The 24,617-nt window shown below is 50.4% G+C and overlaps 1 protein-coding gene across 10 annotated transcripts in view; it reads left to right on the top strand.

The window, feature by feature from the left end:
- Positions 1-24,617, top strand: part of PTPRT (protein tyrosine phosphatase receptor type T) — a 925,330-nt gene that overhangs the window by 350,474 nt on the left and 550,239 nt on the right. For all 10 annotated transcript variants that reach the window (XM_053671225.1, XM_053671224.1, XM_053671220.1 and 7 more), the window contains exon 6: positions 10,412-10,586. In XM_053671225.1, coding sequence (XP_053527200.1) covers positions 10,412-10,586 — 175 coding nt within the window. The remainder of the gene's footprint in view (positions 1-10,411; positions 10,587-24,617) is intronic.

Genomic DNA, 24,617 nt, shown 5'->3' with positions numbered 1-24,617 from the left:
GCCCCCCATTTAGGCTACAGGTAAAATTACCCTTGGGTTTCCCCCACCCCCTCATCACCGTCATCAGATGGTCCTCATCCATGAGGGAGTTCAGCAGTATTTCACGTGTCACCCGGGCTTTATGGGAGACCGTGACCCCTGGGGGCCATGTTCACACTTCTTAGGAGCTCCAGAGCAGGGTCCATCAGCTCCACCGCAGGGCCGATTTCCAGGCATCTCTGCAGAGGCTTGGCTCCACCAGGAGTTTCTGCAACAAATAACATTTGAAGAGTCTCAGAAATCAGGCCACGTGTCCAAAAGCTCCGCACCGATCCCAGCAGGGGCAGCGTGTGTGTTTAGACACATCACAGGCATTGAACAGCGAGCAGACCCTAATCTGGCAGGAAAAGGCTCCTGCCCCGTGAGCACATCAGCTCGACAGCAGCCGCACTGGGGCTGAGCAGATAAGCACACCCGTCAGTTCTTGCTGCAGCCGATTCTTCCAGCAAACCTGTTTTCTCGCTCCCCGCAGGGCTGACTCGGGCTCCCGGGGCTGTGAGTGTTCTGGAAGCAACTCCTCCCCCTCCTGCACCTGTATCAGCTGTCTCAGGCTGTGGGACTTCTAACTGTGAACCTAGTGGCCATGCCATAGCTGACCGATAATGATAAATTAATAGTGCTCATTAACAGCTGATGTTTATTGAGTGGTTACCCATCCAGTGTATTTAATTCTCATAGCCAGTCTTTCAGGTGAATATTATCTCCAGCCTATCGTACAGATGAGGGGACCGAGTCTTAGCAGGGTAAATGGTGCAGGTCAGAGTCACACAGGTCGTGAGTGGGGGAGGCAGCGTTTGAGCGTCGGTCTGTGCCGTATCTCTAAGGCCTGGGCTCGTCCTCCCATGCCCACCTCGTGGGCCTGTCACCTTGTGTCACCATCCAGTTTTTCTTTCCATACAGATGGCTTTCTATGAAAAAAATCATCAGTTTAGCCCATACTTACATGCGTCTAATTTGCATTGTACTAGATACTCAAATAGACCTGCGTTTCTCCAATCTACGAAGTCAATGAAATAAAAATGCCCTTAGAATAGTTCTCAAGTTCCTCCCTTCCAGTTGCCTGCTCACGTCTCCTCTTTTTTCGTAGCCACTCCGATCAAATGAAATGTCTGCACGTGCAGGGGGCTGTCCTCGGCTCCCAGCTCTTCCCTGAAGCGGCCCTTCTGCAGGCCACCAGCATTTTCCTTGTTGCTAAAGCCACGAGTTCTTATGATCATTATATGATTATCATTAGTCCATCTTGCTGTTCTCTTGGTGCAATGAAATTATCAGTCAACAACTATGAAGGGGCCTGAGATTTTTACCTTATTTGAAAGCTAACGAGTGAGGCTGCCAGGTTCACGAATGTTGGCAGAAGATACAAGTCTCTCGGGTCAGAGACGATGCACTTTATTATTCACCTTGCCGCAGGTGGCAGGTGCTTCATGATTGCGACAGTTCTTCTTGTCCCCACCCCCTGAAGTCCTGTGGAGATGATGTGGGGTCGGATCTAGGTGGCATCTGCATACAGTAGGTCTGTGTCATAGCTGAGGGACCCTGTGCTTCGGAAGCCCTGCTCTTTTATTAATGTCTTTATTGAAGTATAATTTACAAGCCATGAAGTTCAGGAAGTCTACAGTTGGCTGGTTTTCAGTAGATTTACAGAGCCATGGCGCCGTTGTCCTGTGCTTTGTCTCTCCTCCTTTTTAGCCATAGGTTCCCCAGATGAACAAACAGCTCCTCTAGAACAGGCCAGGCCAGGAAAGCCCAGCTGGGCTCTGGATTTGTGAGGGGTCATGCTCTCTCAAACTCTTCTGCTCCTGACGCCTCCTCCTCCCTCACCTTGCACTCCTCATCTCTGAGGACCCTGGCCAGCTCTGGCTTGGATATTTCCCCTCTCCCACTCATTCTCTCCTTTTTTACTTTCTCATGCCTTTTCATCAGGGTCTCCCCTCAGCCCATGTGCAGTGGACACGACTCAGGTTTTGATTCTACCTCATCCTGGCCCCAGCGCACAAGGGGTTGGAGACAGAGTGTTGGACTAGACTGATCTTCTTGTTCTCGCAGATTTTACCTTCCGGCAGGGGAGACAGACATTGAGCCACTGAGCACAGAGTTAAATATTTCATTACAAATACGACCAGGCTACCAGGGAAAAGAAGGGGCTGCTGAATAGGGAGTAGGGAGAGAGATGAGGATTCTGAGCATCAGATGAAGTGCTCCAGGAAGCCGTGGCCCTTGAGCGGAATTCTGCGAGGTGCCCTGGAAATAGTCAAAGGGCGATCGTGCCACACTGGGAGATGGCCCTCGGGCAGGCCCTTTGCCACCTGCTCCACCTCTTTCCTCAGGGCTGTGGCTCAGCTCCCCGTGGCACCTACACCACGACCCTCCTGACTCTGCTGCGCCTCTGCAGCGAGAAAGCAACCCCAAAGGAGCAGTCAGCCGAGCACTCCAGCATGGCTAATCAAAAATGATTTATGTCCACTTACATTTCCTTTAACTTTTAATGAAGAATAATCTAAAGCAATTCTTTAGAGACTGCGAAAGAGGTACAAATAGGACCTGAAGAGAATCAACAGGCATGACTTGAGCAAGTTGCCAAATGTCACGCCATTGAAACAGTATGACCGGAAGTGAAAAGAATATTCATTGTGAACGAACTGTAGGGATTTTACCTACATATTTTCTAGCCAGGAGATTTCTCAAGCAATTAGAACGATTTTTAGCTGCAAATGCTGGGCCTTATTTTACTTTAACTTTTCTTTCTCCCTGCTTTTTTTTCCCCTTAAATGCCAGAAGCTCAGACCTGCACATGGAAGCAACAGGACCTTGCATTAGAATATCACCTGTCAAACAGGCCTAACGTCTGTTACACACAATTCCTTTTTATTAAGACCGCGATGCTTCCACTTCTGCCGATTGTAAATCAATTACAAGCCTGCATGCACTCTCTGAAATAATGACAGCCTTTCTCGCAGGCTGTGTCTTATCTGCTTGTGAAGGCAGTCCTGTCAGGGCGCCCAGGAGCAGCGAGGAAGGCGGACTGCGAGATGGTGAGGCTGTCCTAGAGGCCTCGATAGCTCATCGGGTCGCATGAGCTGTCAGCAGATGCTCCGAGACCTCGGGCGCTTCTCTCTCGGTGGTTCCCGAAGACAGAGAGGTCTGGTCGGAGCGGAAATATTTAAGTGTGGGTGTTTGCAACCCCTGCTCTTGCAAAGAGTGTGTGTTTCAAACCGAGACAGGGGATTCCACATAAAATAGAACAAACAAAGGGAAGGTGGAATTCGAGTTGTTTAAAAAGAGAGAGACAGATGCAAGAGGAGAAAGAAAAACAGATTTCAGAGGGAATGGTTGCCTTGATGAGAAACACGTGATTGTAAAAAGGGGTTAAGCAGGAGCACTGATTCAGCTTCGAAATGCCTTTTTCAACCCAGAGCATGTGTGTCCTCTGGACGATGAATGGGAAGAGGCTCACGTTCTGGGCAGACTCAGCCGCACAGGCACATATTGCAGCAAGCAGGCAACCTTTGGGCAAAGAAAGCAGATCACCTTCCCTTTTCCTCTCTGCCTCAGTTTCTTCATTCATAAAATGGGAGTATTAAGAGGACCTAGCTCATACTTTGTCATGCATCACAAGCACCAAGAGACTCTACCCGTTGTGTTCCTGATTTATTAATCAGGGGGTGGGGCCTGGGAATCTGAAATTTCAGCGAGTTCCCGGGGTGCCAGCGCAGTGGGTCTGGGGACCCACTCTAAGAACCACTGCTCTAGATCATTCTAAGAGCACTGTTTTTCTCATGCACTGTTTTTTCAGGAGAACCATGTTCTCCTGTGAAGTTTGGTATTTCAGTACTTGATGTTTATGTTTCACCCTTTATGCTGTTTTGTGGGAATCTTAGCCCAGCCTGTAAATTCCTCCGGGCAGAAATTATCCTTTCCATGCTCCACACTCTCATTTCCGGTTTGGTTAAGTAACGAGTACATTTCCAGTGCGACCAATAATAGAACAAGGGAAGGCGGAAAACTCTCAGACTGTTTTCCCCAGTCAACGACCATCTACAAATGGTGATGAGCCCAGGAATTCTCTCCAACGTTCGCATTTCTAACACATTCCTGGTGCTGCTGCTGCTGCCGCCTGGGAACCCCGTTTCCCAAAGCACTTACCGAGGGATTGTTAAAGAATCGAGTGAATTCTGTCACGGCAGCCAGTGAACATGGAGCCTAGCACAGCCTAAGCACTCGGAAGCATTAGTTAATGCGACTTTTACTGCAAAAGTGCTCAGACAAACCTGAGTTAAGACATTTATCAGACTCAGTGATGGGACTCCGTGCTCCTGGGAGATGCTTGAGCACCTTTTTGGAGGAAGAAGTGTGTAGTTTCTGGGGCGCCCCAGCTTTCCCGCGTTGTCAGTGTTCTGTGGGGGTCAGTTCCAGCCCCAAGCTTTTCAAACCTAGATTTCGGAGCAGACCACCACCAAGTAAGGCCGTGGCTCACGGGATTTCAGGAGATGCGATGTGTAATGTGCTGCAGGAGGAGGCGGCGGGAGGGCAGTGCTGGGTAGGATGGGTGCTCTCAGTGGTTTGGAGAGTGTTCTTCACTCTCAGTGCCCCTAACCCCGAGGCACTGTGCCTGCTGGCTGCTAAAGACGCACAGCTCCCCCTTTCCTAGAGAGGCACCCTGGGTCCTTCCCCACTCAGTAGGCCAGGACCAAGGACAGACTGACATGGGGTTCAAATGCTGGCTCCTGGCCCCAAGGAGAGATCGGCTCCGTGGCTTGGCTCATGCTGGGGGCTCCCGGGGGATCAGGCTGAGCTAGACTCGGGTTTTGACCACATTCTTGCTCAGCTCTTTGCCTCACCCCGTCCTCCAACCCCCGTCACCTGGGAGCCCTTGGGGAGTCACCACGTCTCAGACTCGGCTTCCGGGAGCCTGACCCAGGACACTGTTATTGGTGCCCACTGGGAAATTTATTCTGTTGGCTCATGAACTGAGAGGGGCTAGAAGATGATTCTGACTTAGAACAACAAGATGGGGGTCTGCAAGACTTGCCACAAAAGGAAAGGAAGTGAGCCCCGAAATTTCAGAGCAAAGACATACGTGTGTCTGGAAAAGGTTCCAGGAGCCGGAAGAAAGTTTCCAACAAACCAGAGGGGAGGCTTCTTGTAGCACCAGCCACCCCACGCCTCTCGCCGGCTCTTTCCAGGACTTTGACCTTCCCTTCATGGTCCCCCTCCTCTTTCCTAGTGTTCCCCACATTTGCATCCCTGTGTACTGACATGGTACTTGACAGTCCGGTTGGGAAGGTTTGCCGCCCACCTCCGGGCTGTGGTCCACTGCAGCTCCTGGAGCAGCTTCTCCTCTGCCTCTCCCTGTGTCCACTCAAACCTATGGGCCTGGATTTCTAAGTTCTTCGCTGCTTAATAACCCCTCCTCTTGCATTTTCTCCCCTGCTTCTGTCTGGGGCCGAGACAGTGGCGGGGGACCTGTGCTTCTTACACGTTCACCCTGCTTAAATCCATCTCCATGTTGCCACAACAGTCTGCGTCTTAGCCTCTCGCTGTCGCTGATCTTCCAAAATCCCTCCTGATCTCCATCTCTTCCTGGGTCCCTGAGCTGCTATGCATCTGCCTTGACCTTCAGTACCTGCTTGCCCTTGCTGGTGGGCTCATCCCTTTGAATTTAACCTTCACTTCTCCTTGCCCACTGTCCACCACAGCTCTTTCTTCTGTGACTCTTCTGCTCGCTCCTGTCCTGCCTCTGCCTGCCCCTGATGTGACAAGTGTGATGATCAAAAGTCTCCTTTCCCCGAGATTTTATAAGACAACCTGCAGTTTCCCATCCTTCAATGGGAGAAAGCCGGGTGGTTCGGGAGCTAAACAGAAAAATGTGAATCACCATTCAGGAGGATGTGCCTAATCCTCTCTGGTCCTGTGAGATCTGACATCATTAAGAAGAAAAGTAAATAATCCTGGAAGGGGCGTCAAAGTAAGGTACAAATGAAATGGGAAAAATGAATGTTTTGCACTTAATCAGCCCTCTTGCTCTGTGTGTTAATTTCTTATTGCTGAAGTAACAAGCCACACAGACGCAGTGGTTGGACACAACGCAACTCCATTACTTCGCATTGAGGAGGTCGGAAGTTCCAAACGGCCCGCAGGGCTGCATTCGGCGTGTTGGCTGGGCCGTGCTCCTTCTGGAGGCTCAGGGGGAGAAGCCCCTCCCTTCCCTTTCCCGCCTTCTGGAAGATACCGAATTCCTTGGCTTGTGGCTCCTTGCTCCCTCTTCAGGCCATCAGTCCCGTCATTCTGACCTCTGTTTTTGTCACCACATCTTTTCTGACTCTGTCCCCTCTGTCTCCCTCTTTCACACACGAGGTCCCTTGTGATGACACTGGGACCACCTGGATAACTCCGGCTGACCTTGAGATCCTTAATCCCATCTCCAAAGCCCCTTTTTGCCATGGAAGGTGGCACAGCCACAGGTTCCAGGGATTAGGAGGTGGACATGTTTGGGGGAGGGGCGTGATCCTGCTTAGCCCACTTTTCGTGGCAAATTGCACGGTTAATTCAGAGAACTCTGCTAATGCCAGTATATGCCTCCAGTGCAGTGTTTGATGTGCCTTCTCATTTATTTGTCACCACAGCTCGTAAAGTAGACACGGGATCAAATCCGTTGTATCTGTGAGGCAACCGAAGCTCAGAGAAATAAGTCATCTGCCCAGGTTTGCACAAACCGAAGATCCGGCTGCATGTTTTACGGGCACTTTGTTTCCCATCTTTCCCTCACTCCACCCCATCCTCTGACAGGTATCTAAATAACTGCAGCCTCGTGGGAGCTCCCCTGTGACCGCGGGGGGACGAGCCATGGCCTTGAATTTGGAAACGATCATAGATGGAGTTTTAACCCAGGCTGGTTTATGTATTAATTCTAGCACATTATTTTTTGGGTCTGGATTTTTATACACTTCCTTATCCTCATGAGTCCATATTTTTGTGAACAGATACCTGAGTTGTTACGGTTTTCACAAATTTTAATCAAGTAGATGGCTGGCCATTTCAAGCTGAAAATTTAGGTTCTATTTTAGTGCAGGCAAGTGACCTAATATTTCCCGGGATATGATTTGCGTTCCTTTCTTTCCGCTCTCTTCCTTAGGATACCAATTACTTCCATGGTAGTTAGCTGTCTGCTCTCCATTTCCTTCATGTCTCCAGTCCCTTTCATCTTTGCTTTCTGGCTGTCTGGTTCTTTGGTTCTTCTTTTCAAGCCTGTCCTCCAGGTCCCTGATTTTCTGCAGTGTTACTCCTGGGACTAATCAACTCCTGATGCCGTTTTGAATTCTGCAGGTGGCATTATTTGCTTCTTGTAATTCTTCCCTCGGCATCTGTAGGTTTATTTATTTATTTGGGGGGTATGTTTCCTTATCCACTCGTCTCTTAGCGCCCATGTGTGGGTACCACCCTTGCTCACTTCCTTCTCCTACCCTGAATTTCTTGGCTGTTCAAAGCCTGGGGTGTCTGAGGAAAAAGTCCTGTGTCTCCTGAGCCATGTGTGTGGCCGGAGCTTATGCATTTTTACTTATTACCTCCCACCGTCTACAGAGTTTCCCTCTCCTCTACCCTGTTATTGTGGTTTTTCCTCTTTGATCCTCAGCTAAGAAACTGATTGCAAAAGAGGTGGATCCTGGTCACACCCGTGACTCGCACTCTCCCCAATTTGGGAATGAGGGTGTGTTACGGCTACACAGGTGATGTTTCCAGGACAGGCTCCAAAGCCGGGTGCTATGCATTCAAATCCCCGCTGTGCACACTTGTGCGGGCAGCCCCACTTCTCTGGGCTTCAGCCTCCTCATTCATATAGTACAGGTACTGTGTGTCCACCCTGTGGGTTTTTGTGAGGAGTTAATGAGAAGGCACGTAAAACACTTAGCCCATGCTCGTGAGTAGTCAGTCCTAGCTTTAGAAACTGAGTGAAAAGTGTTTATGCTGCTAAAAGGGAAGCAGGTTAGAAGATACCCGTCCGTCACTCATCCCTCATGCCCCCCACCAGCAGCCTTGCAGGGCCTTGCTCAGCAGTGGGGAAACGGCTTCCTTGGCGACTCCCTCTCTTCCCAGGCCCTCCCATGCATCAGCCAGCACTTCCTCAAGTCAGGGTACTTCCTGCAGTTTTCCACAGTTTCCTCTACTTCTTCTTTCCACTGTTTTGGGAAGGGGAGATGTGTTTGGAGTCTGGCCATTTCTTATCGTTCAATCCTGGATGTCACATGGGGCATGTCGTTGGCAGTTCCAGCCCCAAGGACCCTCCCTCCCCCTTCTATTTCCTTGCGTTGTTGTTTTAAAACTGGTCCTGTTGCTCACTTTCTGGTAGCAGAGAGGTTGTAACTACCTTTCACACTGCTGTGGCTTTTTAAAATACCAGTTATTTTATTATTTTCAAGTATAAAAGCGATACATGTTTGAGGCAGAAAGTCCAGAGAATGCCAGAAAGTAAAAGAAGAAAACACCCCTGACTGGTGTGGCTCAGTGGGTTGGGCGTCGCTCTGCAGACAAAAGGCCACTGTTTGGATTCTTGCTCAGGGCACGTGCCTGGGTTGCGGGCCAGGTCCCTGTTTGGGGAAGTGTGAGAGGCAACTGATAGATGTTTCTCTCACACATTCATGTTTCTCTCACTCTTATTCTCCCTCCCTTCCCCTCTTTCTAAAAATAAACTTTAAAAAATCTTAAAAAACAAAACAAAACAGGAGAAACTCATCACCTGCCATCTCCCCGTCCAGGCTGGAGCAAGTCCCGTGGACGTCTTGGCCTCCTGCTCCCAGCTGGGCCCTGCTGCCTCCCCTCACGTGCTTCCTACAGTCCTGACATGTCACTGATGGGGGCGGTGGAAGATGACATGGGCGGGGTAGGGCCACGTGGGGGGCTGTTGACTCGGTGTAGGAAGTGACGCAGAGTGCATCTTGGAGGACCCGGGACATGGGGAAATTTTAAATCCCAAGGCTTCCTGAAATCTAACCAGACGATGAAAACAATCGATTTTACTTTTGGAGAAAAAAAAAATAACTTAAGGCAACAACAAGAAGGTCTTAGTGAAGAGAATGGTTGGCTTGAGGTTGTAAAACCTGGATCAGAGACTTATTCACTCTACATATTTATTTACTTTTAAATTAATTAATTAATTTTTAGAGAGCGGGGATAGGAAAGAGAGAGAGGGAAAGAAACAACGTGTGGTTGCCTCTCGTGTGCCCTCCACTGGGGACCTGGCCTGAAATCCAGGCACGTTGCCCTGACCAGGAACTGAACCGGTGACACTTTGGTTCACAGGCCAGTACTCAACCCACTGGGCCACACCAGCCAGGACTGCTCTACATATTTATATAACCTTGCTAACATGCTAGTTCTGTGGCTGTGAGGATTTAAAAGGAGATCCAGGGTCTGGCACATAGTAGGCGCTTAATAAATATCCACTCAAACTGCATCCTCGTGTATGTGCCCGACCAGTTATAACTTGCTGCCATGAAAGGGTCTTATTCAAACTCAGAATGTCACTCCTGAGACTCAGGATGATGAGGGCAAAAATGCTCTTGCATTTACTGGATTGCGGAAGTGTTTGTCACGCCCTGAGGTCCGTGGGGACAGTGCTGCGGACGAACAGAGCACAGGCCTGCTCTTGGGAGTCACAGTCTGCAGTGGGAAGCACTCGCGGGCAAACCTGCCCGAGAAGTCTGCGCCATCCATAGGGAGCGAATAGCTTCCAGACGGTGGCATGACGGTGGGGGACTTACGGGGGATGGCGATGAACTGACCTGGGTTTTAAGGGAGAGGGGGTGTCTCTCGGGACTCAGGAGATTCCAGGCAGAGGAAGGAGCATTTGCCAAGGAGGGGAGGTACTGAAAAACTGCCACCCACACTCTGCCCTGGGGACACGTTGGTTCTTGGTGGGGTGGGACTCAGAGCCCGTGCTGGGGTGCCAGGACACTAGTGTGGGACCGGAGGCTGGGCTGTTGTTGATGACTTTAAGGGTTGGGTTTTCTCCGATCTATCTGAGTCTGTCTTTGAGGGAACCCTGTCTTTACTGCTTAATAGATGAAGGGAAATGGGAGGACGGTTAAGGGGCTAGGCGTCAACCCCCAAATGCAGGCTGAGCAAGGAACCAAAGTGTTTAGGAGGAGCCAGGGCCCTCTCTTACCACCAGGCATCTGCCCTCCTGAGTAAGCCCACCAGCAAAGTTTATTCTGAAATTGGATCACTTCCCCAAACCAGCCATGGAAACTCCTTATGACTGAACATCACCCCCCTCCCCCCAATCCCTCCTGTGGGGACGGGTGGGGCTTCCATGCTGAAGGTCACCAGGGAGCACAGGATAATTTGATTTCTCTCCCTCCCTCCCTCTGTCCTGCAGCAATGGAACGGCAGGGACACGGCCCTCATGGTCACCCGCGTTGTCAATCACAGGCGCTTCTCGGCCACAGTCAGCGTGGCCGACACTGCCCAGCGGAGCGTGAGCAAATACCGCTGCGTGATCCGCTCCGACGGGGGCTCCGGGGTGTCCAACTACGCGGAGCTGATTGTGAAAGGTGAGTGCCGCCAGCCCTGCCTCTGCTCACCTGGTCCAAGTAAGGGGATGGGAGGGGCGGGGAGGGCCTTTGCTCACCGGCTGTTCCTCCTCCCAGTCAGGAGTTTAAGACACAACTCCGCCCCTGCCCACTCCCAAAAGAGAGACATTATTGTATAATCAGGCAGTATTGCACTGTTATTGGAAGTTGGGTCTTACGTGTAGGATCCGTATGGGAAAGTGTGTATGACTCACTCATATAACATGGGAGATGTCTCCACATTGGGCTCTATTTTGCATTTAAAGTTAGAACCAGCCCGTGTCCTTGTGTTTTGGTGGTGGGCTTTTGCAGTGTCCAGAGAGTGCAGCCATTTCTGAGAAATTTTTTAAAAATTGAAAGCACAATATGATGACAATATTTCGGAAGGATGTTTGAAATAAGTAATCTCTCACCCCACTGGTTTTGATTTAATTCTTTTCCATTTTCTTGTTCACCTTGGAGGATCTGCCTTCTGTTAAAATACGCACATGGCTTTCTTCCTGCTTCTTTCAAGGGGCTGGATGCCCATTTATTCCTGGAAGTCCATATAGTTTTTGGATTATGTGCTTAATGGGTGTATACTGGTTTGTCAAATGAATCATGCGGAATTTTCAAATCTCCCTGTTTAGGTAATTCCAGGTGTTTTTTGTTGTTGTTTATCTTCCCTTTGTGCGAGCAGCAATTAACACCTCAATGGCATTCTCTAAAGAGAACATTTTTCTCCTACTGAACCAGATTATTCTCTTGGATGAATTCCCTAGGGGTAGAGTTGGTAGGCCAAAGAATGAGGATCATTATGAATTTTTCTTTGTTTTGCAATATTGCTTTTGCAAAAAAAAACCCAGAAACGTTTGACAGGTTACATTGGCAACAGCAGCCTATGAATGTACTCATTTCCCAGTGTTATGTTCACTGATTAAAATTTTAATGTAGCATAATTTGGTGGGTGAAATAAGGAAGCCGTTCCTCTTTCGCTAGCTGTGGAATGGCACCTGGTGTGTTTGAAGGTAAAAACATTGATTGACCACCCGCCCCCACCCCTGGAAGGCTCCTGAGTGGGTTTCCTTGGTCTAAGTATGGGTGGACATGAAACCCTTGGCATCTCTTTGCTGGACCCCATGGAACTGTTAGCCTGGCCCGGACCAGACTGGGGTTTGCACTCTGGGATTCTCTCTCCAGGGCTGTCCTGACTCTCAACAGGTATTCACGTGGCTGACCATTTGTCTCAGCCCCAATGTCATCCTCTGGGAGATAGTTGCCCTGACTCCCCCAGCCCCTGACCCCCTGTTCTGGTGATTGCTTCCTCCCACAGCCCCCCGTCTCTCCCTCTGCACTATCACACTTCAGAATTACACTTTTCCTTTGTTCACTTGGTAATTTCCTATCCCACCCTTTGGGATGGAAGCTCTGTGAAAAGAGGGGCCTCCTCCATTTGATTCATGTTTCTCAGCTGGTCCCTGGAGCTCAGTAGAGGGCCTGGTCCACGAGCTCAGCATGCTGAACCGTGTGAGATCGTGGGCTTGACTGTTTAAATCTGCACAGACCTTCACTTTATAAGGCTCAACCTTAAAATATTTGTTGAATGAAGGATGAGTGAATGGATTATTGGCCTCAGCAGGAATTCATTTTATCACCATAGTGCTGTGAACACTTAGGCCGAAGATCAACAAATTAGGCAGTCGTAAACAAAACAGCCAAGAGAAAAAGACACCGTCATTTTGATTGCATTAGGCTTCCCTTCCCTTCCCTTCCTCTTCCCCTTTCTCTTTCTTTCCTTCTTCCTTCCTTCCTTCCTTCCTTCCTTCCTTCCTTCCTTCCTTCCTTCCTTCCTTCCTTCCTTCCTTCCTTCCTTCCTTCCTTCCTTCCTTCTCTTCCTTTCTTTGCCAGTGGATTGTTTTGTGTGGCAAGTGGCCCCTGCGGGCCTTTCAGGACTCAGTGAACATGTAATTTCCTGAGCTGTCCCCTCTGGAACGTGTCCTTTACCTGCTGTGCGGCAGCCTCCCTCACTGGAGTAGGAGTCCCAGGCACAATGGACTGCCTTGTCTCGTGCTGTCCGTGGTCTCACCAGCACCTTGCATGTGCCTGGCACGAAGCTGGTCATGAGAGAATAAGGCGAGTGACTAGGGGAGCTGGTGCGGCATCCTGGACTTCTCACATCAGACCAATGGAACCAGAAAGCGTGTTTTCTTCCCTCTGTCCTGAGTTGTGGGGTAGGAGGCCTGGAAGGCCCAATGCAGAGGCCTTTGGGACAGGATGTGAGCCTCTGGTAAAGCATCATCACCTTTATTTGGGTCACGGGGGCAGCGATTACTCCTTTGCTGGCTGTGCAGCCTGGGCCAGAGAGCAGCCTGGAGGGAGCCACGCGAGGCCAGGCTTGGGAACGTGACCCAGCTGCTCGGAATCCCCGCACCTGTGCCCCTCTCTGCTCTTTAAAGAAAAGTGCTGGGTGGCCTTGTTCAGTCTCCTTCCTGGTGGCTGATGACAGGTAACCTGGTCCCATTTTAGTACACCTCAGAAATCCCTTATGACAGGGGTCCCCAATCCCCAGGCCATGGACCGACCATGGTTGGTCTGCGGCCCATTGGGAACCTGGCTGCACAGCAGGAGGTGAGCGCAGGCCAGCAAGCAAAGCTTCCCTCACATACTGCCTGCACTCCGCCTGCGTGGCCAGGCCCCGCCACCACCCCCACCAGTCCCTGGAAAAATTGTCTTCCATGAAACTGGTCCCTGGTGCCAGAAAGGTCGGGGACCGCTGCTTTATGGGATATCCCTTTTTTAGGAACCACTTTTTCCCCATTGCATTTTTTTCCTTTTTATATTCAGTGGGTGGTAAGGCAGGCAGGAGCTGGGCCTGTGAATGTAGACGCTTCTTCACATCTGTGATCTCAGTTCCAGGTGTGGCTCTGCCCCTTCATCTTGTTTTAACTCATTCAGTGGCCGGGAGAACAGCCAATGGAGAAACAGACGGGCAGCCCCCAGGGGCAGAGCTGGGGTCGCAGCAGGTGCTGGCTCATGCTGTTTTGGCCACACCTGGAGGGCCTGAGGATTGTGGCCTTGTGGGCACCTGTATCACGATGTCATGACCAGTGTGGGAAGAGCGTAGACTGCAGACGATAGGCGAGGCCCACGACGTGCATCCCTGGACCGGTTGCTAGCTCACTTTTGTAAACGTTTGCTCCCCACTACTCTAGAATAGAGCAGTAACTCCTAGGTTTCTGGAGAAATAAATCTAACCCTTTCCCACACACACACACTCCCAGTGAGCTAGTAGCACCCAAACCAAACAAGAAAGGGAAAGGCAGGGGGCACCCAGAAGCACCGGGAACCCATGTGAAAGCAGCAAACCTGAGCATCTGGGGCAAAGCGTTTTGTGAAACACTCACTCACCTCTTCGAGCCCCCCACTGTGGCTGAGCCAGGGTGTGTCAGTCCTTTAGTACTGAAGCCTCTGCATTTGTTTAAAAAAGCAGAACAAGAAAAAATTCAAATCTTCCCTCTTTCAGGAATGGGAGAAAATATGAGAAACAAAACAAAACCATCCTTAAGCGCACCCCCAGGGCGTGGGGCTGCCGCCTGAATCAAGTTTCCTCTTCCTGGCTTTCACACCACACCATGTTGGTGTGGGTGATGGTGTGGGCTGAGGTCAGGACGCTGGCACCGGGGCGGGGGGGGGGGGCACCCTGGGCAGCTGCTCTTACCGGGTTCTTTCATTTAGTTCCCGTTCAGAGACAGGAAAGAGCTCTGGAGCTGGGATGCCCAGGTTTAAATCCTGGCCCCATCTTATCCCCGCTCTCTGACCTTGACCATCAGCCTCCCCCAGCTCATCTGGGAATGAGGATATAGGATCACTTCCCTCGGAGGGTGTTTGTCCTAAGGACTAATGGAGACAGTGGAGGTAGGAGTTCCTAGAACAGTGCCTGGCCCACTGCCCGACATACTTGTTCCATAACGTGGGTGGGTAGAGACAGGACAGCCGACCCCGGTGCTGACTGGACTGCTCTCTGTGTGGCCTTGATGAACTCGTTTAAGGCTTCCTCTGCAAAGTGGGGCTCAGAGCTCTCTCCTCATACAGTCGTGTGCTGAGCATGAGGGAAGGGAGGGAGGAAGTACAAGAGAGTGCTGACTTGTAGGCTTGGAACATTTGGGCCATGGGGTCCGCACGAGGCCAGACTCCCCAGGTCTGCTCCTGAATGCACACTGGTAAGTTGGAAATCTGGGGGCCAAGGACAAGTAGCTGGTCCTGCCTATGCTCAGCCATCTGACCACATGGTCCACACCCCACCTGGCATCACTCATTCAGGACTCGGGCCACACTGGGGCTGGGAAGTCATCGTGCTCCTCAGTGCCCGAGGCTGCCAGTTTCTGGAGACCCCTCTGATGGCGTTCCTGGCGGGTTCTGGCACAGGGCCAAGCGGCGGAGGCCCAGCCTGGGTTTCTGTTGTCTCACCCTAAATGGGCGTGTTTATGGCTTGCTCATGGCTAGTGGGCTATCCCGGGGCCGAGCCTCAGGGCTTCAGAAGATGCCACCTAATCTGAGTGCAAGTAATATCAGATTCTTGGGGCGCCACACAGATCCAAATGAAAGCAAATTGGAATTACTTAACTCTAAAGAGCTGTTGATTGAGTTGTGGTAACATACCTGGGTGTACACTAGATTACTGGGTAATTGAGGCTTTGCTCAGTTGGTGATCTGGCGGCGTGACCTACTTATTCCAGTCTAGTGCTCAGAATGCACTGAATCTCTCCCCATCTCTGTGTTCCCAACTGTCTTTGATTTCAAGACACCTTCACTTACCCCAGGGAGGTAGGTGTCTTTAACCAAAGTTCTGCAGATGGGGTCCTGGTGAAAATTCTCTAATATGAAAAAATTTGTCATTGGTGGTGATTTTTAAATCTCCAGCTCCATTTAGTGACCTGTCATGGGCTCGGAACCCTCTTATCAGTAGGAAGAGTAGTGCCCAGAAAAATGTATCGTCCTGGTGCCGCCAACAGTAAATGTTCTGCTTTAAGAAATGATGTGACTTCCGGGGCAGCTTGGTCATTTCAAGAGTAGGGATTTGGGATATAACCACACTGGACTTCCAATCTCGGTCCTGATCCTAGCTGTCTGTGTGATTGCAGGCAAGTCATGTATTGACTCTGGGCCTCAGTTTCCTCATCTGTTCAATGGGGGTGAATGTATCTAATGGGATCCTTATGAGAAGGGACAGTACATGTAGAGATCCTAGCAGGAAGTGGACACGCAGGCAGTTACACCTGTAACTATCAGTCCCATTTACTGTCATATTCATGGGTAGAACTCGAATATATTGTCCATTCTTCCTTGCCCTTAAAGCAATGAGACGCTGGACTGCAGAGATTTAAATTCAGCCATCTTCAGGTCTCCTCTTCTCTGAAATGGAGTCTCATCAAATGCAGCCTGTTGGTCAAAATCTATTTCAGAAATGCTTTATTTGTCCCACTTTTTAAAAAAACATTTTGTTCTAATATTTAAACCACACAAACTTCTTCACATGGTCTCGAGATGTGGCTCCTCTCTGTCTGATTCCTGATCACCCATGGGGTGATCTTCACTCTCTTCTCTTTGTCTCTTCACTCTCTTTTCCAGCCACGCCGGTCAACTTCATCTTCCTTGAACCACATCAAGGTTGCTCTGACCTCAGGACCTTTGTACTTGCGGTTCTTTCTTGACCTGAAATGCTTTTCTTTTAGATAATCATCTGGCTCATTTGTTTTGTTCACTGGGGTCCCTGTTCAGACATGAGCTTCTCAGAGTCTCCCCTGACCACTTTAACTAAAAAGCTCCCGGTCCTGCCTGGTGTAACTCTGTACCCTGGAGCCATGCTGTGGTTTTCTTCCTAGCTCTTGCCACTGGCTGACTTTGCCACTGAGATCTGTATATTACACAGGCTCCTGCAGGGAGATGCTGCGGAGGCTTTGCTTTCTGTTGGACCCACAACACCTGGGACAGAGGTTGGCATAGAGAAGGGGCTTAAACATTTGCCATGTCCAACTGGGAGTCCTCAGATCATGACTTCACGGCATGCAGTGGTGTCCCAGGCTCCGCACTCACCCACCCTGCCTTTGTCTAAGTGTCTCGTGATTGTTTGAACTCAAGGTTGTCCTCCTACCTCGAAGCAAGTTCGATCCCCTTTATGAGTGCCTCTCCATCTTCTCCTTTATGTGTTGGTCTTCATTATTTTGTTGCTAGCTATGGAAGCTATAAGCTTTCAAATTCCCTGTGTCCCTCTATGGCCTTGTGTGTCCTGCTTTGACTGCAGTTCGGGTGTCTTGGCTGACCTGCTGTCACTGCTACTTACCCTGTGTCCCACATTGCCAGGCTGGTGGTCATTTGCAAACCTCGAGGCTCTGTCTCATGTCTGTCAAGGGCAGGCTGGCCTCATAGCGAGCCCTCCCTATGAGTGAGCCCAGCTGTCTGGAGTACACCTACGTCAGCCTACGTCTTAAAGTCATAGACACCTTTTTGACACCTTCTCATGTTATACTTAGCCCACCTCCTACCTCACTCCATGTCTGATCTTGGCTTTCCAGACAGATGCCATTTCAGAGAAACCTCAGCATCTTTATCTTCTCTGCAGGCTTTGTTCTCTGTGGAAGAATATCCTCATGATCAGGTTCTTATTTCGTGTATTTTCTTCGGTCATAACTTTTGTTAATGGATTGCTTTTTTTTTTTTACCATGACTGCCCTTGGCAGGCCCACACAGATTGCAAATCAGAGGGCTTGGGTTCAAATCCCGGTTCTTCTCTGGATTAGCTCTGTGAATGGGGAACATCATTTCATGGCTCCCTCCTTATGAAACTGAACAACAGTGTGGCTCTGGGTTTGGGACAGGGGCCGAGGCTGTGTCCCTCCTCTGTAGACAAAGTGCTGTCCCTAGGTTCCTGCTTGTCTTTGCCAGTCTCTGACATCCTCAGTCTCAGCCCTGGACTCCTGCCTCCTGGATAATATCACCCTTAGCTTTTCATAGGAAGAGAAGACAGATGGGAGGAAAGTGGGAAACTTAACTAGGGCATATGTGTGTGGGGAGGCGAACCAGGAGAGATGTGTGTGCATTGTATTCTATATGGGCACAAAGACCAGCTTACGGTATTTTTGGAAAAGCGCAAATGTGGATAAATAAAGCCTGACAAGTGTTGGTTTCCTGGAATTATTTTGACTACTTCATCAGCTGCATGCTGACGTGTTACATTAACACTTTTAACACGTTTGGAAATTAAATCAAATGGCAATTGCACTAAATTCTCTTTCACTTAGAACGTTACCTTCCCGTGTTCAAACGGAAGCATTAGCTGGGGTATGGGGCGAGCTGTAAGATCTGTAGTTAGCTAACATTTGCTGGCCATTTACTGCATGCCAGGCACTGCCTGGGGTAGTTCACACGAGATTCTGTTTAATCCGTACACGCTCCCTTTTCTCTGATGAGGATGCTGAGGCCTGGTTAGCCAGTCTCCTTAGAGTCTCACTGCCAACGTCTGTTCTCTTCTACGTAATTGAGACTTCTTTCTGGCCCTCCTAATGCTGCTTTTCCCTAGTGTTCTATTCCCAAACAGGTGTACACTGAATACTGGGTTCAGTTAAACTCAGTGAAACTGTGGGCCCCAGATTTGGAAGGATCCTCTCTGCCCCACCCCCCCCACTGGAGCCTGATTCACTCTGAAATGGTACAGCCTCTGCCTACCCCTGGGGTCCTTAGCTTACCTGGGGGATTTCACGCCCCAGGGGTCATTGGGCAATGTCCAGAAGTGTTTTTAATTGTCACAGCTGGAAGGGACATACTGGCATCCCAGTGAGCAGAGGGCAGAGAGGCCGCTGACCTTCCTCTAAAGCCTGGGACAGGCTCCACCACAGAGAATTATCCAGACCCAAAGGCCAGTAGGGATGAGTGGGGTAGATAAACACAGACCCGAGATCTTCCCATGGGAGGAGTCTTAATTTCCGATGATCTGGTGTTCATCTGCAGTCCTGTGGGCTCCTGGCCAGGTGGGGCGTGAGATGTGGGAGAAAGAACTAGAGCTAGTTCATGGCCATGAAGAAGTGATTCAGCTTCTCTGAGCCCCAGTCTGTCTGGAAAACTGACATTCAACTTCTGATTTATGCTGACTTGCAGCTCTGGGCCGCCTCCTACTTTTTTTACTCAATACCCATGGGTATCTGGTAAAAGGCAAGTGCAGTTGCTAGGAATGCGAGATGCTCCTGCTAACTCTCAGGCCAATGAAGCCGCTCCACGTGTACCAGAGACTTATGCTTTCTTTTCCACGAGGTGGAATTGTGACTCACAAGCAGCTGCCTAACCAAGGACTACATTTCCCAGCCTTCCTTGTTCTCAGTAGAATCTTGATTTATTCCAGTTAAAGGAAGGTGAGCAGAAGTGCTGCAAGTCTTTTCAGAGCCAAAGGGTTTAAAAAGTAGTTAATCATTCTCCGCATTCTCTTTTCCCTCTTTGGTCGGATGGGTGTAGATGACTCTAAGCCCATAGAAGGTGACAGTGTCACAATATCAAACAGTTTTGAGTTCCTGAATCACTTTGTGGGGAAAAGTTGGCTGTGAAGCAGGCCTATTATTTGAACAATAATAAACCATTATTCTGTTAAGCTGCTATGCCTTGGGGTTTGTTTCAGCAGCTAGCTTTATGCTAATTAATATGAGTTGGATCAAGCAAAGTCATTGGCAAGCTCTCCAGGCTTAACCTCCCTGAATGAAGACTTTCTAACCTGCCTCAGAAGAGAAGATATTGTACTTCCTCCCTCTCCCACTGATATCGAGCTCAAAATTTCAAGTTGTATACAACTGGAAAGTTGGAAAACTATTTTTTGTTAGGTGTTGCTTTTTTAAAAAATAAAAGTGTCCCTTCCTAACCATTATTTTAGCATCTACAAATTGCAGAACAACATGTGAGCACAGAAAAAAATTGTGTTTATGGTAAGGGAGGGGCTGGGATGGCCTTGGCTGTAGCCCATGAAGCTTAGGAACGATGGGAGCTCAGATAGAGTCTGTCTAGACGTGACAACTTGGAAGCCCAGCCCAGAAGGGTGTGTCTTGCATTAGAAGTCCAAGGACGGGTGGTACTTCTGTCAGGTGTATCAGGGTGTAGGACACCAGCCATCTGTGAGGGAATGTGAGGGCAGAGGATCTGGGCAGGGGCTGGTCTGAAGCTCTGGTCCCAGGAGCACTTGATGCATGAAGTGGATGGATGTCCAGGTGAACAGTACGCATTGGCCCAGCTGGCCTGGATCTGTCCTCTGGCCCAAACTCCACCAGGGCCCCTTGAACTTAAGGCTTTACACCTACCAGTGGAACCAGTGGACTGCAACTGGGGATGGGTCAGAAGGGGAGAGAGTGGAGCCGAGCATTTTGCATCTCCAAAACAAGTACCGTGACTCCTTAAACTATGGACCTTCTGAAGAAATCATGGCAGGACATTTGAACAGAAAGCTGGAGCAACTAGCAGCAGGCAGATGCCAAAGAAGCATTATCTCAGCACTTGGGAGGTGGGCGCAGTGGGTTCCCAGGGTAATCATTGGGGCTCGTTATGTTCATCTCATGCTGTTCTCAAAGGCCACACGCAGGTTCCTGGCCCAGGATGTGCTTCCGCCCTGATCCAGGGGACACGGGGCCAGCGCTCAGGGGAGGTTTGGCTTAGAGGGGAGGTAGCCTCCACTTGGCTCCTGATTAGACAGGGCTGACCGTTTCTCTGGGCCTCAGCGTCCCCATCTCTCAAATGGGGAGGCTGTATTGTGCAAGTGCATTCCAAACTCACTCCCCCTTAAACGGTAGAGGCCTTCCTAAAATAGTGGGAAAAGGAAATGACTCAGCTCTGTAGATGCCTGGGGCTCCTAGAATAGTGTGAAGTCCCCGCTTCCCTGCTACCTGGGCAGGTGCATTTCTTTGCTTTCTTAAAGGTTTGATTTTGGCTCCCCCCACTTTAATGCATATTACCCTCCTCCTTTTTCTTTCTTCTCTGGGGCCTGGTAGAAAGTGAGGCTGGGATTTGATCTCTTCTCTTTTATTATTTATCTAACTCTTTATATTGAATTTATCAGGATGACATTGGTTCACCAAACCTTATAGGTTTCAAGTGTGCAACTCAGTAAAACATCATCTGCATCTGTGTCATGCACCCATCGCCCCAAGCAGAGTCTCTTTCTGTCCCCATTTTCTCCCCCTTGGCCCACCTGCACCTACCCACACCCCACTCCCCTCTGTCACTGCACTGTTATCTGTCTGTGTGTTAAGTATAAATGGGGATCTTCTCTTTTAAATGGAGTGTGCTTGCACCCGTGTTAATAAAGTAACAGTACATGTGTGTCTAGAGGCAGATGTGACTCATGACTCACTCCAGCCCAATGGATGGGACCCTTCCTTTCTGATGGAACTCAGACTGGCGGTGGGGAGCGGGCAGTTCCTGGCAGAGCAACTGATTGTATGTTCTTGGGGAGGAAGAGCTTCCTGTTTGAGAGGAGGCCCGTGATTTGCTGTGTGTCTCAGCAGGCGGCCGAAATGTCCTTTCCAAGGGAAGGCCCAGAGGCTGCACTTGAGAAGCAGGCAGGGCTGGGTCTGGCGCCTGGCCTTCTGCCCACTTTTTGCTGTTGGATTAAACTCTGCAGGTGGCCAAGTCTCAGTTTCTTCATCTGTAAAAGGTGGAGAATGGTGTTACTTGCCTCCTGTTTTCTGAGTAAAATACTCTATGGAAATTACAGAGGGTGGGACCTGCTTTGTACTAGTTGGAGGAGTTCAGAGATTCATATGACAATGTTATTCGTTCTCTGTACCGTCTGTTTTTCCACCTGGGTAGGCAGGATGCTTCACTTCCCAGACTCCTGCACCCAGGTGGGGCCAGAGGACTGTGTGCCAAAGTGACAGACACCCCTTCCAGGCCTAGAAAACATGTCCCATGCACAAGCCCCTTGTCTTTCCCATCCCCACATGTTGAGGCAGGCAGCATCTCCAGGTAGAAGCCAGGCCCTTGACCGATGTGCAGAGCCCAGCACCACCCCAACCCACCTGTAACCTCATTGAGCTGTGACTTGAATGAACAACAGCTGAACCAACCATGACTCATTCACCTACTGCAGGTGGGACGGGGGAACTGCCAGGGAGGCTCTGTCCATGACCATGGCCCTTCCTGCCTTGATGACTTACCTCATTCTAAGGTTTCCACCTGCGTGGCAGACAGACACCGTAGCATCAGGATAGTGCTGTAGTTCCCACTCAGCATTTTGTGGGAGCCCAACAGTGATCAGAAGAGGGTTTTGAGTCTGGCGGTCCCGTCGCATGGGGAGTTAGCTGGGTCTTTCTGCTCAGTGCCATGGGGACGAACTCAGCTGAAGGCCACTTCTTCTCTCCAGGCATAGCTACCACAGGTGCAGCTGTGGTCTCCCAACCCCCATGACTTTCTTTCAGGGACACTGAGCTGACCACCTCTTTTGCCCTTCACCATTTTTTCCTCTAACTAAGCTAATGCAGTCCCCGAAGTGACCAAGCAAGCTTGCAGGCCTAGGGACAAGGGTGACTCTTCCAGATATCTTTGTATGTCTGTTGAATCCTGGGCTCTATTGATTTTAGCCCCTGGTCCCTGATGCCATCAGGAGCTGTCCTGCTGTTTCCAGAAGCAGCTCATAGATACACCTGTCATCACTGTCTTTGAACATGAGGGCCCATGGCAGGTGCTCCTGGGACTGAGTCTGAGAAGAGCTCCTGTCATCCCAGATGCATCTGCGACCAGAATGCCAATGGCAGTCATCCTGCCCTTTGAGATTTGGGCAGAATGTGCTGCCGTTCAAATTTGTGCATGTTCCCAGGGTTCATCTGATGGTCACTTCTGACTTCATCTGGTTTCCATCCCCGCTGGCTTTCGACCTCAAGTCACCTGTCCCTCCTTATACGCTCTCTCTGCTCTACACCATCTAAATTTAGAACTCAGTTCCTTTTACTTAATTTTTCTTTATCCTTTCCCCAGCGTGCATGCACACACACATGCGCATGCATACCACACTCTTTGTGGTGTAACAGTTTTGAAGATTTAGGGCAAGGGAAGAGCTTTGCAGCACAGCCGTGCAAATGCCCCCAAGTGGGATATGAGGTTATTACAAGGTGGTGAGGTGTGTGTGGTCTGCAGGCACTTGCCACCCCATCAGGAAATTCTTGGTGGCTGCTGCCCCCTCTGAAGGCTCCGGCCTCCTGCCATGTGGCCCTGGCTCCTCCCACGTGGCCCTGGCTCCTCCCCTTTCTTGCTGCCTCAGAAGCACTGAGGCAGCACCGTCTGGCTGCAACTAGCTGCCTTGGGGCCTGTTTGCACAGCTCGTTTCTGCCAGCCCCACTCACCAGCTATTCCCCTGCCGGCTTTGGATTAATTCTCTCTGGCAGATGTACGACTCTCCCTCACCTTTCTTTTGCACCTGAAAAGTGGATTCCATTTCACTGTCCAGGCAGACCCTCCACTTGCCTCCGTCCTTGACACTTCCTGGGTCTGGAGATCTCTGCAGCCCACAGCCTGCCTGCACCCTGTCCTGCCAAAGCCCTGTGGTTACTGACACAGTCAAGGGCGGGAGGGTTCAGCAGGGGCTGCTGTGGGCTGGAGGATGGCTATTGGGAGCCCTCTCTGGCCGGCCACTTTCAGTAGTCAGTGGCCGCAAGCCAGCCTCCAGAGCGAGGTTGTTCGCACACACCCCTGGGAGGCCCAGGCGTGGAGCCCTGAGCCTCGTCCCCTTCTGAGGCTCGAGGGGTGGACTTAGACTCTGCCTCCTCCCTGCATTTCCTTTTGTGCTGCTGTCTCCTGACATCACTCTCGTGTGTGCTCATGGGGAATGCGGGAGGCACGTCGGGCTGAGAGCTCCAGACGTACACCTTCCAGTTCAACAGCCTCATGGGGAAGAGTTTACCTGTCTCTGTATCTGAGTGTTGGTTCCAGGAAAGGAACCCGACAGTCCCTGCCTGAGTTGCTAACCAGTGCTGGACCAGCCCTCGGCCCAGAGGCACGTGGAAGGGCCCTGTCAGAGTCATGTGCCGGACTCCGTGGCCAGCAGGCAGAGGGAGAGTGTCCAGGCCACTGAGGAGATGCAGAGTGGGGCTGCAGCCCTCCCCCTTGCAGGGGTTTTGGACCAGCAGAAACTGGACAGGCACAGGGGAGTTTCCCTGCATAGGCCCACCCTGCTGGGTACTTTTTTAGAGGCGACATGAGGGAGTGAAGCACATCAAGATTAAGGATCCGCTGGGAGGTTGTGGTCTACGGTCTGAGTCGCTGGTTTGGGGCTTAAATGACAATGATGTATTTTATTTGTTTTGTTTTAATGAATTTTGCAAGGATGCAAGGCCATGTAAAAGCCAGCCGTGTTCAGTACTGAGTTATATATCCCTCTGTCCCTCGCAGAGTCCAGTCCCTCGCAGTGTCTCCGTCTTCCTGACTTCCCTCCCCTGTCCTCTGGGTGAATAGTGCCTCCTGGAAGATAGAGCTCCTGTTTTCCTTCCCCACCCTCCCCTCCCCCGCCACTGTCCCCCCCTCCCTTCTCACTGCCAACGGCTCCACGCTCTCCTCCTCTCCCTTTCCTAACTTATTAATGTCTGGTGACACACCAGTGTTGGGGTGACAGCCCAGTGGAGCTGTAGGCAGTACTTCCCCGGTTCTGATACTGGCATTTACCAGACGAGGCTGCCCGTGTGTGTGGTATTAGCATCTTCCCATGAGGCTCCTCCAATCAAGGACAGCAAGCAATTAGCACCATGTGCTGCTTTGTTAAAACCAGTATAGAAACATATACCTGGGCAATGCTGTCTCACGCTGCCTGTTAATTGCCCCTATTAATTGATTCATCAACAAAGCAAATGTTTATTAAGCACATTTGATGTCCCGGGAATCTTCTAGAAGTGAAGGACACACCAGAGAACCCTGTGGGGACAGGGCTTCAGTTATCTTGAGCGTACATTCTGGTGGAGGACAAAAGAGGGAGATGCCTTAACAAGGAAGATCATTTCAGGGATGATCAGATATGGCTCT

Source organism: Artibeus jamaicensis, unplaced genomic scaffold (assembly GCF_021234435.1).
Source record: "Artibeus jamaicensis isolate MK-2021 breed Jamaican fruit bat unplaced genomic scaffold, CSHL_Jam_final contig_685, whole genome shotgun sequence".
NCBI lineage: Eukaryota > Metazoa > Chordata > Mammalia > Chiroptera > Phyllostomidae > Artibeus > Artibeus jamaicensis.
Note: the sequence above shows the minus strand (reverse complement) of the source record. Positions and strands in the feature narration are given on the sequence as shown.